Source organism: Gouania willdenowi, chromosome 24 (genome assembly GCF_900634775.1).
Source record: "Gouania willdenowi chromosome 24, fGouWil2.1, whole genome shotgun sequence".
Classification (NCBI taxonomy): domain Eukaryota; kingdom Metazoa; phylum Chordata; class Actinopteri; order Blenniiformes; family Gobiesocidae; genus Gouania; species Gouania willdenowi.
Window position 1 is genome coordinate 14,870,384 of NC_041066.1, and position 18,334 is coordinate 14,888,717.

The 18,334-nt window shown below is 36.9% G+C and overlaps 2 protein-coding genes across 7 annotated transcripts in view; both read left to right on the forward strand.

Annotated features, from left to right (window-relative positions):
- The window catches only part of evlb (Enah/Vasp-like b), a 49,576-nt gene extending 41,560 nt beyond the window's left edge, over positions 1 to 8,016 (forward strand). For 3 of the 5 annotated variants that reach the window (XM_028439453.1, XM_028439451.1, XM_028439454.1), the window contains exons 5-13: positions 3,959 to 4,026; positions 4,115 to 4,362; positions 4,441 to 4,541; positions 4,743 to 4,782; positions 5,814 to 5,865; positions 5,988 to 6,045; positions 6,129 to 6,189; positions 6,350 to 6,407; positions 7,052 to 8,016. In XM_028439453.1, coding sequence (XP_028295254.1) covers positions 3,959 to 4,026; positions 4,115 to 4,362; positions 4,441 to 4,541; positions 4,743 to 4,782; positions 5,814 to 5,865; positions 5,988 to 6,045; positions 6,129 to 6,189; positions 6,350 to 6,407; positions 7,052 to 7,089 — 724 coding nt within the window. In that variant the 3' untranslated portion in view covers positions 7,090 to 8,016. Of the gene's footprint in view, positions 1 to 3,958; positions 4,027 to 4,114; positions 4,542 to 4,742; positions 4,783 to 5,813; positions 5,866 to 5,987; positions 6,046 to 6,128; positions 6,190 to 6,349; positions 6,408 to 7,051 lie in introns of all 5 variants that reach the window. The other 2 variants (XM_028439452.1, XM_028439450.1) reach the window with 2 other exon arrangements.
- Positions 8,017 to 9,637: 1,621 nt separating this feature from the next.
- On the forward strand, positions 9,638 to 18,045 carry yy1b (YY1 transcription factor b). Of its 2 annotated transcripts, none has more exons than XM_028439757.1 (5): positions 9,638 to 10,396; positions 12,391 to 12,553; positions 14,763 to 14,823; positions 15,133 to 15,291; positions 16,673 to 18,045. In XM_028439757.1, the coding sequence occupies exons 1-5, from the start codon at positions 9,838 to 9,840 to the stop codon at positions 16,853 to 16,855; spliced, it is 1,125 nt and encodes a 374-aa protein (XP_028295558.1). In that variant the 5' UTR covers positions 9,638 to 9,837; the 3' UTR covers positions 16,856 to 18,045. The 2 variants fall into 2 exon arrangements, with proteins under 2 accessions (XP_028295558.1, XP_028295559.1); XM_028439758.1 differs by having other exon boundaries at positions 12,403 to 12,553.
- Positions 18,046 to 18,334: the final 289 nt, after the last annotated feature.

The window sequence follows — 18,334 nt, forward strand, 5'->3', positions numbered from 1 at the left end:
TTGTGAGTTTGAATCCTGGAAAGTAAATCAGACTTCTGACTAGAACTTCTGATGGCCCATCACATGGTCCATATGGGCTACCTGGTGCCCGCGGGCACCGTGTTGGTGACCCCTGTTCTAAAAGATAATAGTCTCCATGTCGTGCTTGTCCTCCAGGCTGTTACGTCGACTCGAGCACAAGAAAGTCATTGTTGCTGTTTTTCACAGCAGCTCCTGCTCTGCTTATTGGTTGTCTGCATGCCAAATGTCAGGGCTTAAAAGAGCAAATACGATGGAAGTTTTGACTCAATTTGATCCTACGTCGACTGAAAACGCTCCTCTTGCACAAAGGATTACAGCTGGGATTGTCAGGGGGAGATTGTGTTTGGAGGGGTTTGTGTGTGCAAATTGTGTGTGTCAGCAGAGGCAAATTAATTTGAGTGAGCTCTCTGCGGCGCAGCATTGCTCAGCAGCTCCACTCCTGCTGTGTGTTCTGCCACATCAGGGAGGATGCTGCCGCCTCAGCACTTCTGCTGCCCAACACACAGCTGGAAAGTTCCGCTCCCTCTCCTCCAGAGGGTCTCCTCCAGCTCCTTCCATCGCCGTGGCACACATTATATGCTCCTCAGATCAAAGACAGACGACTAAGAGAGGATGAGGGAGGTTTTAGGGAGGCATGGAGGAAGGGTTGCCAGGTTGGGAGGCGAGAAGAACAAACACAGAGCTGAGAGGGACACGTTTTTGGTTTATATTCCTATAGAAATACTGCCTCTACTCTAGGTTTACTTCAACATATATAAATAGATTTAAATCAATTGTATGAGAGAAAGTTTTAAATAACATTGTGGAATCCAGGGTTGGGGTCAACTACATTTTTCAGTTAAAATAATGTTCAATTACAATTCAATTACGATTACAGTTAACAGCATTTTTTTCAAATTAAAACTAAATTACAATTGTTCTTCATCCTCAGAAAGTCAATTGCAATTACGTTGTCAATTACTAAAGTTCAATTACAATTAATCACAAGTATGAATGTCCCGATACAACCTTTTTCACTTCCGATACGATACCGATATTACAGCCTTGGTTATTTACCGACATACTTATTTTGTAGCTTGGAATGTTAGAAAAGGCTTGATTATTAAAAAGCAGACCCATTTATTATAAACCAATGGATTATAATTTATCTTTTAGAATAAGAATATTCTATGATTGAATAAATTAAATTAAAAAAAATGGAAGATATTGGAAAAATAAATCCAAAAAACCAATATATATTATATCAGAGATTTTAGATGCAGTCCGATAAAATCCGATATTCGTTTTCCGGCTGATATCGGACCGATATTCCATATCGATATTGGATCCAGACACCCCTAATCACAATTACTGAGCCTGAAATAGATAACCTAATAAAAGTTATCCTTCCTCTTGTGTTAGCTTTCTGTTAGCATCCCTAATGATAACGGCTCCTAAATCAGCTGTAAAATACACTAAAAACAAATATCTATCATCTCATTTCTTTCCTATCTATTAGTTACCTTGTTAGGCTTCCTAATCAATTAAATATAGGTTTGATTTTTTTTTTTTTTTTATGGTAAAATCTGGGAAAGCTTGATATGAATCATATTGTTAACTACAAATGTGTAGAATTGTACATAGAACTGTAACATGGTTCCCCAGTTTTGCGTTAAATTATATATGACAATTCTTAAAAAGATTTCATGGCAATTACAATTAATAAGTCAATTATCTGAACTCAATTACAATTTAATTACGATTACGACAACGACAGATTTTTTTAATTTATGCAATTATAATTGTAATTAATTATCAATTACGCGATTACAAATATAATTGAACCCCCTCAACTCTGGTGGAATCATGCTCTGCTGTTGTTTTTTGTCTTACCACCAGATGTCGCTGTTCCTTCTGAATTAAAAAAGAAAAAAAAACAGCTTTAAAGGCTTTTTCCTTCATAATTACTCCATAATCTGTTGCACCTCTCACTTCTGTGTCTTGTAAACAAACTGTCATCTGCTTAAAAACTCACAGATCAAATTGTCAAAAATGATCAGCGTTGTAAAATTGCTTGAGAAAGAGGGTCACTGAAATATTGATAATAATTCTTAATTTATGCAATTGTTTGTTCAGTGTGCTTTGAATTATTGACGGCGTTGGTTTGGTGTAAGTATTTACAGCTCTGTTTGGTGATGAAACTGTGCCACTATGGAAGCTGATGTCCTGACAGTAATTATTAAGAGTAATATTAAGGTGTGTGTGATGTCTGAAGCAATGAAGGACGATCAGTACAACAGAATGAATGATGTCAAAACAGTTCAAATACTTAGTAGTAGTAGAGTAAATTCTTATGGATTGAAACCCAAAAGAAGGGTTTTGGCCTTTTTCTTAGTGGATCGCAGGCAGGATAAAATTACTTTATGCTTTTATTTTGAAGGGGTTATACAGTATAGAGTATTGTCATTTCATGCTTCTAACAATAAGGAACAGCAGATTTGAAGTCAATTTTTTAGTGTTATAGATTAATTTTGTTAACATTACTGTAAACTTCTGCAGTTTGTTTTTTTTTTTCAAAAATGCAAAGTGGATTTTTGTGAAATATTACAAAATTGTTACATTTTACAAATGTTTTGATTAATTTAAAAGTCAGTGGCTTGTCAATAGGAACATAAAGATTTCCTATGAAATGTAATGAAAATGAAACAAGTGCATGAATTAAGAAAACAAAAACTGTTGCTATTTAACCCTTTAATTAAAGTGAAACCTTGACAATGTAGTATTTATGATGTGTATATGTAACTGGTAGCGCTTTGGATTATTCAGTACCTTTGAAGTAGCTCAGTTTCAGAAAGGTTGGTGACCCCTGGGGTAGAGGTTGTTGTTCTGTTTATCCCAACAGTCTTAGGCCCTGTTTACACTAGAACGTTTTCTAGTGAAAACGTAAACGTTTTGTTGCGTTTTTGCCGGTGCATTTTCATGGCGATGGCGTTTTTGTGCTTAAAAACTGATCTTTTAAAAGAAAAAAACAGGCTCCAGAGTTGACATTTTTGAAAACACTACCCCCTCCGTGTCCGTGTAAACAGGGAAACAAAAGTTTCTGTATCACGGGCATGTGCACTGTGGCTGCAGAGTCTCAGATGTCAGCTTTAATCACACCTACAAAGTTCGGCCCAATCCAGCCCGTAGCCTTCAAAATAAAGCTGAACACTTTAATCCTGAACCCATTGCTGCTAGGAGTGTGACAATATCTCGATACGGCGATATATCGTGATATTTTATCGCACGATCGATTATCGATATCCTCATGCTAAGTATCGATTTTAAAAATTGATACTTTTCAAAACCTTTTCTGCTTTTTCACTAAAATGTGCAAGTTGGTCTTCACACAAACTGTATCACTGTTTGTTGAAGTAACCAATATTTTGTTTACTGGAATATTGCACTATAACGGTGTCACTGGTTAGAAAGACCTACTTTTCGTTTACAGAAAGCACTATTAGAGATATTTATTCATTTACATTAGTATGTTGACACTTATTTACAGAAATGTTGCACTAAAATAGTGTCACTGTTCATAGGACACTTTTTCAATTTAGTGTCTTTCAGAGATATAAAATAAAAATTGTATTTTTTCACTTAATCTTTTTTTTTTCTTGTTATGTCATAGATTATCGTAGATTGATTTCTGACCAATATATCGATAATTGCAGTATCGTCATATCTTGAGATAATCGTTATCGTGAGCTTTGTATCGCGTATCGTGAGGGACCCAGAGGTTCCCACCCCTAATTGCTGCCAACACTATTGAGAGTTTTGACTTTGTCACTCCAACATTAGTTTTATCCGTAACTCTTCTGTTTATGAGCTGTAGTTTGCAGCCTCCTGCTTCCATGAATGAGTCTCTATTGTGTGATTAATATTAAGCAGCTGTGCTAACTTGTCTCTGTTTCCTCAGACAAATGATGGAGCAGCAGCAGCAGATGCAGGCGCACATGGAGCGAGAGCGACGGTCCTCAAACTCAGGTACTCACAGCCCCACCCTGAATCCTGTCATTCCCTCTGAACTCCCTCTGGATGCAGGAAGTGTCTGATTGGACCACGTCTGTTGCAGGTTCTCCTTTTCAGGGTCACCCTGCGGTGCTTTCTGTGGCCCCACCAGTAGTTCCTCCTCCAGTGAACATGGGTGGCCCTCCTCCTCCACCGCCACCGCCCGGCCCTCCACCACCATCAGCAGGTGCGCCCCCACCCCCCCTCCCTCCTCCACTGCCACTAGGCGGAGGCAGCCATAACGACGAGCCCTCGGCGCCCACCGGCCTCGCCGCCATGCTCGCCGGAGCCAAACTGCGTCGTGTCCAAAGAGTGAGCTCTAATCTGACTAATCTCATCTTAGATTATGAAGATGATGACTTTTTAACAATCCTCCTCTCTTTCCTTCAGCCTGAGGACAACTCTTCAAGCGCCAAAAACGATGCCAACCGAACAAGCGGAGGGAGCGGCAACGGACTGATGGAGGAGATGAACGCTCTGTTGGCACGAAGGTCGGAGCAATAAGGAGAAAACCTGCCAAACTTAAATCCCTAAAAATTGTAAATTCTAACTGTGAATCTCATGACATTTGATTGTATCTACAAGTTGCTTATCCAGGAAGTGATTGTCTTTACCCCTTCACACATAATGGTAATGGATTTAGATCATGTCCTTGGTTCTGATTGGAGTATATGATGTATTATTTCCCTCAGAAGAAAAGCAGCCTCAGAAAAGCCAGAGGACGGCCAAAATGTGAGTAAATCTGTCAAGATCAGATAAAGATATGCAAAAGGACAGAAAACAAAAAAAAAAAAAAAAAAAAAAACAATGATGTGATTCTGCTCTGAATGTCAAAATGAATTTCTGTGATTGCAACCATGTCGGAAATGAACTGAATAAATAAAAAAATTAAAAAAAATATTTATCATAATCGTTCACTCAGCAGGGAATACCCAGATGTGATTTGATCAATGGCAGAGGTGTAAAAAGCACTGATCTATCCTAGTCAAGTAGAAGTACTGTTATTTGATTGGAATTGTACTCAAGTACAAATACAAGTAAGTCATACATAAAATACTCAAGTACAAGTGAAAAGTGGCTCAAGTAAATAGTACTTGAAGTAAAAGATACTAGTTACTTTCACCCAACCATGTTTATTGTTGGTAACAAGTATTGCCACGGTTCCCTTGCATACAGTAAACATCTCACGTATAAACTTAAAAAGAAAGAGATGAAATCTTGCACAATTGGAACTTAATTTATTTTCCACAAAGGCATCTGTATAAAATAAAAGGTTTGTCAAAATGTAGAATTTATTTTAAAAATAAAATAACACCATTGAATTCAATTCAAAATTAAAAAAATTTTTTAGGCTCTAAGTATAGCTACATTTATGAACTCTAAAACAGTGCCATGCTAAATGTGCCATGTGGGTAACAACGACATAATAGGTAGAAACCACAACCTGAACCAAAGAAAATTGGCTGGACGTTAATTAGAAATGGAACATATGGATTATATTCAATGTGCCTTCAGAGACCATGAAATGAGAATAAAAAATAATCACAAAAATATGAATTTACTCAGTAACAGTTGGGTTTAAAAATGATATTAATTACTTAAGTACAAGCAAAAGTACTGATTTAGAAATATACCCAAAAAAGTACAAGTACTCATAAAAGCAACCCAATTACAGTAATGTGAGTACTTGTAATCCATTACTTTCACCTCTAATCAATGATAACAAACCACTCATGATTTTCTGTTTTCTTGTGTTTCTTAAGGATGACCCAAACTCTCCATCTCCCAGCACTCGAAGCGGACAGAATTCTACAGGTATGAAAAAAAGAAAAAACACACCATTTGTTATTATTTTTTTTTGTTTTTGGTTAAAACTCTTGGATTAATTTCGAAGTAAAACACCGAATGTAATGCAATTGTGTTTGTTTGCGTCCTAGATGGTCCAAAGAAGCCATGGGACCGAGCTAACTCTGCAGACAGGTCAATGGTTTCATGGTGAGACAGTTTATCTGATATATGTAATAATGTGTAATGTATGTGATAAGCAGTGATCGTAGTATTATTTTTCCATGTCACAGGGCCAAAAACGCAGGAAGTGGCAGCGACACAGATTCTGTAGACCTCGATAGGATGAAACAAGTAAGGAAAACATTAGACTAACTACACTGAGGGATTTTTAATCCCAGATTCTGGACACTTAACATATTTAATGAGGTTTATTAAGCATCAGGTGGATTTGTTTTCTTGATAAATGTATGTTTATCCAACACAGCTGAATGAATGTGTTTTATCTCCACAGGAAGTTCTGGATGAAGTGTTTCGTGAATTACACAAAGTGAAGGATGAAATCATTGATGGTAGTTTAAATGTTCATATTTAAACACTATTATTAATATTATTAGTATTATTATTATACATGCTATTTTCAAGCTATTGTTATTGTTATTTTTATTTTATTTTATTTATTTATTTATTTTTATTATTTTATTTTATTTTTTTGTCTGAAGGCCACATATGGAAAACAAAATTTCAAGTACGCCAAAGAGAACATTTCTATAAACAATATTAGCAACTCACTACATTCAGTTAATTAACTTTCTATTTAAATAAGCATTTAATATTAACTTAGGTGCATATAATTACTTAATAATTTGTTTGACTTAATAATAAATGTTCCCCGTGGAGTTTTTTTTTTATATGTGCAAAATTATTTTCTGTAAGTTGAACTCTTTTGTTGGAGTTTGCATGTTCTCCCTGGGCTTGTGAAGGGTTTTTCTTTCCATACTCAGGCTTTTCAGACAAATACAAGCACTGAGACATAGAGATATTATAGATTTTTGGTCTTTTTTTTGTGAGATTTAGCTAAAACTTCTACGAATTTTGTTGGCTGATTTCAGTTGATTGAAACTGGACCCAATTTCTTGAAATTTTGGTGACCAAAAATAAAGTGAACCTTGTGCATTTCTAATTTTTTTTTTTTTTTTTTCTCCTTCCAACTCAGTCCTTAGAAATGAACTCAGTCGAATCAGCACGACATAATCTTTCGGAGCCACTCCCAGACATGGACCACCTTTTTTGATCCATCACCCTCACCCACCCCGCACCCCCTTAGCCCTACCAGCCCCTTGCAGCAGCTGCCGTGGCCTAGGAAAGGAAGAAGATAAGGAAGAGGAGAGGAAGTGGCTGAAAGGGAGGCCTAAACTGTGACATATACACGTGTCTGTGTTACATTTGGTTTTCTGGGGCCACACTCACACTGCTCACTCAGATTTCTATACGTGTGTGTGTGTGTGTGTGTCGGCCCTTTTTTTTGCCTCTGTGATTAGACCCAAAAAGAAAACATTTATATGATTTTATTTATTGTTTTTTTGACATCATTTTCACAACACTTTTTTTTTTTTTTGATTTCTTGCAATTATTTTATTGTCACCGCCCTCATTTTTATGATTGTAAGTGTAATGTTAAAATGAGTGCTAGTTTAGTGTAAGAGCAATGATAATAATGAGGCTGTGATGGTTAGAAGATGATAGCAACGTCAGTCTAATTTTTTTATCAGTTTTGTTCATTTGGGTTGGATTTTTTTTTTTTTTTACATTTTTTCACAATCACTCCCAATGGGAGCTTTTCTATTATTTGATCACACATTGTTTTTGAAACAGTTGTTACCCTGTTGCTGACACTGTTAAATGTGGAGCCATGGCAAAAAAGAATATTATTTTAAAAAAAAACAAAACACACACAGAAGAAGAGGCTTCACCCTAAAACCAGAGCCAGAAAATCTCCTTTGGATATTGCATACTGTACGTATGATCTTAATAAATAATTAAATAAAAATAATTCACCAGAGTATTTGTGATCATGTTGTTAATAAAATGAAATTTAAAAAAAAGTTTATTGGCTGCAAAGATGTGGTGACGTATTGTTCATTTTATGCTCTCCTTTTATGACAAAAGTGCTTCCGGTTTTTGACAACGACAACGATAAATGCACTAAGTTCAAAATGAAGTGGAATAAACTGTGAACAATGTCTTCGATAAATGACGTGGTCTGCCTCCTTTTGTGCTCGTTTCGATAGGATTTTTTCATTTAATTTCTTACCTATAGCTGAAACCTTTGATTTATTTCCTTTCATGTAAAACACAACCATGTTTAAAGTGCACCGGAAATTACAGTTACTACAGAGAAGGTACACACGTGAGACTAATTCAAAACAATACAAATTCCATGTGTCCTGGTTCTTTTGAAATCCAAATTATTGCCGTTAAAGCATGTGCAAGTGCAGCTGCTGGGTTAAATGAGTATTTCATTATCACTTTTTAATATCTTGATTAAAGATGATTTAATATGTATTTAAAGCTAAATCACAATAGTGACAAAGGGGTGTTTGGATTTCTGCTTTCATTACACCCCAAGAACCCATAATAAGCCCACAGAGGGCAGTAGAGCTGAGTTTTTATTATAGTAGATCCCCCATAAGAGCTATGATCATGGCTTTAAAATATACAAGTGTTTGGCAGCTTTTCTTTGGTCATCTTTGTTAGGAACTTATAATGAAATGTAAAAAAGATGAAGAGGGCTTTGTTGGTCTATTTAAGATGATTATGTGATAGACTCCATATAGATGTGGTCGAACTTCAGTAAGTAATTGGGCAAAAATAAACCAGATATTGTTTATAAAATATATATATAAATATACGAACCTAGGGTTTTTTGTTTTTGCTAAATATATGGTGATTGTGATTGTGATTTTTTTTTTTTTTTAAATATTCCATCGTTTAGACATAAATACTATTTATATGTTTGTTTTGTTGATAATGTTGGATTTTATATATATATATATATTATTTTTTTTCTTATATAGTCTACTCTGAGGTCAAGTTTGACTTTTTAGTTTTCTCAAGTTTCTCAGATGTTTAAGATTTGATTAGGTAAAAACATTTGTTCTTTTTTTTTAATGAAATGTGTTATTTTTAAAAAAGATATATATTTATAAAACTTATCTTTAATTTTTTTTGTTTTGGTGATCTTGAGTTCATTTTTGTGATCATGTCCAGGAGATATAAAGCTGATCTGGTATTTTATATATATATATATATATATATATATATATATATATATATATACATACAGTACATATACATTTTAAATCAGGGTACATAATAAAATGTCCTGTTTTTTTTAGGAAATGTTTTTTTGATTTTTCTAAGTTCATGAGATAAAAATAACTAAATTTAAAATAAATAAATAAATAATAATAATCCCGTATTTCTGTTTTTATAGCAAATATTTTTTGGTTTTTCTGAATTGATATTTTTTCATAGGGAAATATTTGTCGGATTTTCAGAGTCGATTATATAAATTTACAAGAAGAGAACTAATCAACTCTGAAAAACCGAAAATAAAAACAGGGCCAAATTTTTTTATTCACTTGTTTTTATCTCATTATTTCAGAAAAAAATAAACTTTCTTTTCTTCTGTGAATGCAATAAGCTTCCGTATACTTTAGTCCAGAATGTCCATAAAAATAAATCATGTGTGATCTGTTTACACCGACTGGAACAGCCAGTATTATGAGTTTTCTGAAATCTCGCGAGACCATAGTGGGACAGCAGAGTGGCGACGAGAAGTGCAGTGGGACGGAGTGGAGTTGTTATCGAGGAGGAAGAGGGCTCCGAGGCGGGCTGTGCGTGTGTGTTTGTCCGTGTTCTTGGGGTATGTGAGCCCGTGGGTTTCCAGCTGCAGACACACCACGGCGTGAATGAGACAGACAAGCTGGCGGACTTCAACATGGCATCCGGAGATACGCTGTACATCGAGACAGACGGCTCGGAGATGCCGGCCGAGATCGTGGAGCTCCATGAGATAGAGGTGGAGACCATCCCGGTGGAGACTATCGAGACCACGGTGGTCGGTGGGGACGATGATGATGAGGATGATGATGAGGACGATGATGATGATGACGACGAGGAGCCTATGATCGCTCTGCAGCCGCTGATCACGGACCACCACCATCACCAGGAGGTGATCCTGGTCCAGACCAGGGAGGAGGTGGTCGGAGGGGATGACTCGGACCTGCACACGGACGGCAGCAGCGGGTTCGAGGACCAGATCCTGATCCCTGTGCCAACGCCGGGGGTGGAGGATGAATACATCGAGCAGACTCTTGTGACTGTGGCCGGGAAGAGCTCCGTGGGCCGGGTGAAACGAGCAGGAGGCTCCGGGGGGAAGAAGGCTGGAAAGAAGAGCTACCTGAGCGGGAACGAGTCTGGACCACGGAAATGGGAGCAGAAACAGGTTCAGATCAAGACCCTGGAAGGGGAGTTCTCTGTCACGATGTGGGCATCGGGTAAGTGTGTTGGTGTGTGTGAGGCCTGGCTACCAGGGCGTTGTCCTGCTGCACCAGACTATTTCCTGGAGTGCTCCACGGCACGGACGTGAGAAGCGCCGTTTAAATCGAGTTTTCTCCACATAAGCTCGCTGTAGCACCACTAAAAGTGTTTGTTTTGAAGGGAGGCCATGTTTTAAGTGTTGCTGGGCGCCGCCATATTCCCCGCGATGAGAAAGTATGGCGGCGGCCCTAAACATGGCGATAGTCGCGGCCGGGCGGAGATGGCGGCGGAGTTAAGAGCGGCACTGCTGGTCTGATCCTGGAGCAGGCCGCAAACACTGGTTAACCCTCTCCGCTTTCATTTACACGAGTAATAACTGGTTACTGAGGTTAAAAACACGAAGTTTCACTATTTAAACCGTGTTTGGTGGTCCGGGTGTGGATAAATAATGTTGCTTTTAGTATATTACATTACAGCGCTGCGCACCCAGCGGCAAAACACCAACATTTCCCATAACCAGAAGGACTTGTATCATAATTCCATAAGGTTTTTAACCCAAACTTCTTGTATTATTGTAATCCACGATATTACTCGGTTTTTTTTTTTTGCACTTTATATGACATTATTCAGCCTGAATGAGTGTTTGAACGTGTTTTACATTTGCAACGCCCTCTGCTGGTAGACAGTGCAGCTGCACATTAACTAATAGGATCACTGTACTGTCAAAAGCAATAACAGAACAAAAGCCTTTATATAGTTTGATTTATTCGTCCTGTCGCACACAAAAGGCTTTCACTAACATTTATGAATGCATTTTGTTTTCTAATGAACTCAGCGTATCACCAGAATAGCTTTGCACCAAACCATTCATCCTGACTGAATGCTCTGCAGACCTTTATGGCATCACTGTACAGTAAATTACACATACTTAAATGTTAAATTGAGTTTTTAAAACTGTTACTGTGCACACTGATAATTGTTTTGGTGATTTGCTCAGCTTTGATGGGGTTTTTTGTTATTGGTTTTTTTTTTTTGGCATTAACAGCAGGAAGCCTGGTAATCCAATCAAAAATGGATTCAGTCATTTAAATAGAATTAAACAGTACCTGTCTGTCAGGTGACGTTTAAATAGATTTTTTTTTTATGATAGATTTTTTCTGTTATTAAGATTACTAGTACAATAAACAATTAGTGATGGTACTGAGGCCAATTTATTTAGTATTTAATTCTATAAAGTTTAAATGTGGATCAGTGGTTTTTAACTATGGAGGTTGATTTGTGTCTTTATTATTTAAAAAAAATTACTTCAGTCAAAAAAAGTCTTTACATGCAAAACATTATTTCAAATTTCAGACCCAAATAATTGCTTTTGTACACTTTTTTTTTCTTTGTTTTAGTTTTTTGATTGAAAAAAACTTTAGATTAAAAAGGTCGTCTTTTTTGTATTTGGGCCATATAATGGGTAGTACATTTGTGTATTTATTGTTATTCAATAAAAACAAAAACATTGCAACAAAAAAAATTAAATAAAAAAGAAATCACTACCATACAAAAATGTTCAATATAAAAAAGTTGAAGTGAATTTTTGAGTGAAAGGGTTATTTTTTTTATTTAATTGTGTGTTTTTGTATTTGGTCCATATTATGGGTTATTCAGTCAGAAAATAAAACATTTCAATAAAAAATGTAAATCAAAAAATTATTTTCAATTAAAGAACAAAAAGTGTTCAAATGCAAATATTGGGTTCTCAGAAATTTTTATTTATTTTTTGCTTTTGAACACTTTTTTCTTTGTTTGAAAATATTTATTTTTGATTGAAAATGTGTTGTTTTTTTATTGTAAATATTTATTTTTGTTTGAATAATAAAGACACAAATCTACCTCCATATTTAACTACACAACAAGTGAATATTGAATTGGTTTAATGATGCCAACACATCTGTAGATGCAGCTGTTGTAGTCAGGGTCACATTGTTGTGTTATCGGTTCAGTCTCTGTAATGTGTTCCTAGATGACCTTAAAGACATTGACCATGAGTCAGTGGTGGAGGAACAGATCGTCGGGGAGAACTCCCCTCCGGATTACTCCGAATACATGACGGGGAAGAAACTGCCGCCCGGTGGCATCCCAGGCATCGATCTGTCAGATCCTAAACAGCTGGCTGAGTTTGCCAGGTGAGTGTGTGCATGTTTGGAGGCGCCGGTCGATCCCAGTAGTAAACAGATGTGTTTACCCCGTCTGCACAGCGTGGATAAATATGCACGGGTAATGCTGTGCTAATTGGATACTCTGCTGCTGGAGTAGGAAGGGGGAAAAAAAACAAGTGTATTTTCAACTCATTTTTAGGTTTTTAGTAACTGATGTTTATTGTGCTGATTGCTCTGCAGTTTTTAGCAATAAGGAAAAGCTTTTTGGGTTGGAAGCTGACAATAACAAATATAGAAAATATTCAATATTAATAATGCTGGTGCTAGGCTTTACACGGTCAGGATTTCTGGGCCGATCACTGTGCACTGAGTTTGAAAAAAAAAGATCTCTAATCATATGAATTCAGGTTGTTTTTTCTTCACTTTCTCTGCACACGCTGTTAAAGGTCAGCACTACAAGAAGTGCAATCTTTTAAAGACATAATTGCATGTTTTGTTAATGCAATTAAATAAATGAATTTATTTTATAATTTAATTATATAATTGTGACCACCACCAGCCCTCCTTAAGAAAGGGTAAGAAATACTTTATTATAGGGAAGATGTAAAAAGAGAAGGCAGTGTTACAGCTAGGTGAGGGGGAATGGAACAGGGAAGAGGGAGTCAGTCTTGTGACTGTGAGGGAGTGGAAGAGTTTCCATGCAGGACCTGAACATAACATTTGTTGTCAGCGTGTGTGTGGGTGGGTGCATGGCCCTTTAAGTGCAAAGTAATGTGCTAGTCACTGTGGGGGAGCGTGTGTGAACAGAGCAGATTGAATACAAGTATCGCTGAGTAAAAATATTGATTTCATTAACATTTATAAAAATCGATCCAAAGGTGCTGAAATCGATATTTATTTTATTTTAATTTCTACTTAAACACTAGTATTCTCACAATAGCAGCGTAACGCGGAGGGCTTTCAGTGCAAACATGGCGAACGCAGACGGTGCACCACTGGGTAATCCGCCCCAGCTGAAGTCAGACGTTTGGAACTTGTTTTGGCTTTTAAAAAAATATAGACACACACGCAAGCTTGATTAAAGTAAAAGTATCTGGAAGTGAGGTACTGTAGAAATTAGGGATGTAATGATTCACTCAACTCCCGATACGATTCACGATATAATTCTTACGATTTATTTTAAAAAATGGGACTGTAAACAAATGATGATTCACAAAGTAGAGGATTGACAGTATGTGTGATATCCAAGTAAAATTTGAAAAATAAATCGATACTGAATCGAATCGGGATCATTCGATTCGAGACCCAATCATCAAAATCGAATCAAATTCAGGAAACCGGCCCTGATACCCAGCTCTAATTAGAAGCTATATGCCGTTTTTGAGTGATTGTAAAATAATCCGCTGTTTTAACCTGTTCAGGCTGAATAAACTAAACAAACACACACCCCGTTTTCAGAGCCAGTAGACTGGGGAAGAAGTCCGGCGCTCAGCTGCTTCGCTCCAACCGAGACATTTTTGCTGTTCACTCATAGGTTTTCACCTTTGTGCATAAATGTGAGTGAAATAAAGCCGTGTCACGTAAAGCAAGCAACTCTTCTGTGTAAATTAGACAGTTAAACAATGCAATGGGAACATCTACAGAAGCCTTTTCTAACATCCCACACTACAATAAAAGTATGTATGATTCGTGCTGGTATCGGCATCAGCCAATACTAAAGGGCGCAATATTGGTATCGTATCGGAAGTGAACAAGTTGTATTGGGACATCCCTAATTTTGCGGATTGTTCTGCAGTTTTTTTGTAGCAAAAAGAAAATAGTTTTTATGGTTGGAAATTGACAATAACAGATATAGAAAATATGCAATATTATTAATGCTGTTGCCTTAATAAATACAAATGTGTAATCGTTTTAGTGATGCCCCTGAAAAAGGTTTTAAATGTCTAAAAGCTGAGAGGATTAATTATTCTACAAACCTAAATGGGACGCGCATCCACAAGCTTTCACACATGGTGTTTCTTTTATTTATTTTGCGTATTTCCAAATTAGGTTGATTACTTTACGTTCACTTGTGGTTATTTCTCCAAATAATAACTATTATAGGCGTGAGCCCTCATTATTATGTGAATTTTCTGCATTTCTGCAAGAAATTCATTAGGGTAAACCCTAATGGTTGCAAAGAACTCAAACTGTCTTTTTCTCTCTTTTTTTAACTGATTTTTCTTTTTCCCCCCAGAATGAAACCCAGGAAAGTCAAAGAGGACGATGCTCCACGGACGATAGCGTGTCCTCATAAAGTGAGTGCGAGCACAGGAAGTCTGTTTAGCTCTCTGTCTAATTGAACATTTCACTCAAGGTTATTTAAAAGCAGAGATAGCACTTGAGTGCATTGATTTTTACGCATGCACAGTTGCACACAATCAAACGTGCTTTATCCCAACACGCTGACGTCCACGAGTGGCTGGCTCATTAACCGTGACAGTGATAAACACATATAGACTGGAAACGCTTGACATTTTTCAATTGCACACAAGGAATTAAAAAAAAAAAAAAAAGCCTCACTCACTGCTGTGGAATTCATAGGCTTACATTGTTTTTGTTCTCAGGGCTGCACAAAAATGTTCAGGGATAACTCCGCCATGAGGAAGCACCTTCACACCCATGGCCCTCGCGTGCACGTCTGCGCCGAGTGCGGAAAGGCCTTCGTGGAAAGCTCCAAGCTCAAACGTCACCAACTCGTTCACACAGGAGAGAAACCCTTCCAGGTGAAATTACAACATCGACATATTTTTAACAGCTTATTTTGTATTAAAATACTTGTTTTAGGAGTCGCTGCTTTCACTACTTCTCAGAACAGCATGAAAAAGCACAGTTAGATGGATTTCTGAGTGCAAACTAACCCAGACCTTCCACTAAATAAGCCACACTGCAGAACTTACTCACACGTGCTGTCCCTTAGAGGGGAAAAAGCCAAAAGTAGCACATGTGCAGTTGTCAGTTAATAAATGAGCCTGTTTGGCATTTTGCATCAGCAAATTTATCCCAGAATTGTCTTTCTGAATTAAAATTACCTAGATTTATATCGTATATCGCCATTTAAAAAAAAAAAATATTGTGATATGAGTTTTGGTTCATATCAAAATGGTTACGAGTTACTGATGTAATGTAAACATACTTAAAGCTCCTTCTGTGCAGCACCCAGGGAGTTAATTTGGGTTAAACAGACTTGCTCAAAACGGCGAGGCAGGGGTTTCAAACCATTGACCAGGCCACGTGCTTGCTTCTTTAACATTTAGGCGATCATTTAGTTTATCTTCTATGGACAGATTTTTATTGTTCATAAATCTTAAAGAAAAAAAGTCTGGTTTAATTGGTATTTCTATGCTATTGTTGCCAATTTTAAGTAAGAGTGTAAGAAATAATGGGATTTTGTGATATATTGCAATATTTCATAGTGTGATCATCATATCGATCCAAAAAAAAATGTCAAAATCGATTTTTTAAATCGTGTTTTTTAATGAAAAAAACATTTATTTGCGCTAACATATGCATAGCTTGTAAATGCCTTGTCACTAGGCGTCAGTGAACCACGTCAGACTTTGTTTAACTCCCTCAATCCTCAATGCATTTTAACCTGGAAGTTGATTACACTTTATTTTCATAAAACATACTGGGCACAGATACTTTGTTTTTTAATGTGTAGTTGATGTACACATATACATTTTGTTTGTGTGGACTGTGTATTTTGGATGCTTTTCAAAACATAATAAATCAAAAACATACTGGGCACTTTTATAGATTTTTTTTATAGAAAATTTCAGATCTTAACAGAATCAGAATCTGTTGAAGAAGCAAAAGTTAAACTTTTTATTGAAAAATGGAATTTAACGGTTTGATAAAATAAATTGTATTTTATTCCATTTTGTACTTGTAAATTTGAAATTTGTAACTATTGATATTGCGATGTATCGCAATGTATATTGCATTGTTTAGTATGGGGAAATATCGCATCGTGACAAGCAAATTGTGAATCGTATCATCAGATTCATGGCAATGCACACCCCTACATTTAAGGTATATCGAACAATACATTTGTTGATTTGCGACTCTAGTTTTACATCAAACTGGTTTCTCTTCCCCTCCCAGTGTACCTTTGAAGGCTGCGGGAAAAGGTTTTCTCTGGACTTCAACCTGCGCACACACGTGCGGATCCACACTGGAGACCGACCTTACGTCTGCCCCTTCGACGGCTGTAATAAGAAGTTTGCCCAGTCCACCAACCTAAAGTCTCACATTCTCACACACGCCAAAGCCAAAAATAACCAATGAGAACCCGTTCACCAGCATCAAAAGCTACAAAGACCGAGATTTAAAAAATAAAGTTAAGAACATCCATGCGGCACACGTGATTCCTCATTTGAAGACGGACTGAAAAGCTCGAGACTTAATGATTTCTATTTAAAAACAAAACAAAACGAAACACGTCAGATGGAATATAAAGACTTGGAGAGGCTGAAATTCAGCTTGTTTTTTCCTGAGCTCTCTTTATTCTGCTGTCACATTGGATGAGGAACGCAGCAGCAATTCCCCAAAGCCCCCGGCGGCGTCGTCCCTTTCCTTTCCAGTGGCGCTCAGCTGCCAGAAGATGGAACCCATGGACAAACATCAGAGACTTATTTTTACCAGAGTGATCAGAGAGAAGCAGCCGTCTGCGGGTCATCTAATTCCTTGCGTTGATTTTATTTTTTTGTTTGGTTTTTCTTTTCTTCAAGCGTGCATATTGTACACTTGACTCAGGCTCTGTTCAGGAAAACTTGTTTTTCTTTCTTTCTTTCTTTCTTTCCCCTGCATACAATATTAAAATGTAATTATGATGACGCAATGGCCTCCTCAGCCTTGTTTGACTTCACTTGTACAAGAAGTAAAAAAAAAAAAACAGCTGTACGTTTGCATTTTCACACTTCATTTGGTTGTATTTTTCTCTAATCCCTAAATTAACCATGTACACTTGTATTGTATGGCTGTATTACAGTTAAGTAGACATAGAAAGAGGTGTGATTCAAAGTGTTAACCCATTAAACTTTTAGTCAGGAGTTGCTTTATATTTTCTATGAGATGTTACACAGACGTATGAGGATTGGAAACCTACTGAGAGCGCGACACCGTTCAAAATCGACTGCAAGACCATCACTTTCTTTGTTAGAATGTAATGTACAGTTGTCCACCATGAACCTTTGATATTTACGACTATGTATCTTACAGTAATAAAGTGGGTCATTCCAATTGTCAGACTACACTGTAGGTTTTCACTCGGTGCATCCATTCGCGTGACTGATTATGTGTTGTGCGGTGTGAAAACGTCTCGGTGTGAACTTCGGTTTAGAATGAACTCCGTCTGTTTTCAGTGTAGATCATAACAAAAGTTAAAAAATAAAAAAAGAGTTTTACCAAAGTTTAAACCGTGTTAACATGTAAAGGCTCATCTATCACAAAATAAAAAAGGGGTTGTTGCACATTTGTATTGTGGTATAATTATTTTCTGTGGACACTCACAGTTTCAAGATTTTCCTTTATTTGGGAAATGCGTTTGAAGAGGTCTGATGGATATAAAACGGAAAGATTTCAGTTGGATTTTACTCGTATGTTAACCAATTTCAGCAACTAGTGCAGTGTGTATTGTTATATTCAAGTGGGAGGTTAAGTAGCTTTCTCGCGGCGCATTGTGATTGTTTTGTGTTTTTTTGGCATGTTAACATCCACAGTTAGGTGAATATAAAGTTGGACTGCAGAAGATAAAGAAACTACAGG

Bases quoted from the DNA above. Each gene is read 5' to 3' on its own strand.
- yy1b (XM_028439757.1), top strand. From the start codon at position 9,838: ATGGCATCCGGAGATACGCTGTACATCGAGACAGACGGCTCGGAGATG. The intron at 10,397-12,390 runs GTAAGTGTGTTG...ATGTGTTCCTAG, and splicing joins TGTCACGATGTGGGCATCGG to ATGACCTTAAAGACATTGAC. The intron at 12,554-14,762 runs GTGAGTGTGTGC...TTTTCCCCCCAG, and splicing joins CAGCTGGCTGAGTTTGCCAG to AATGAAACCCAGGAAAGTCA.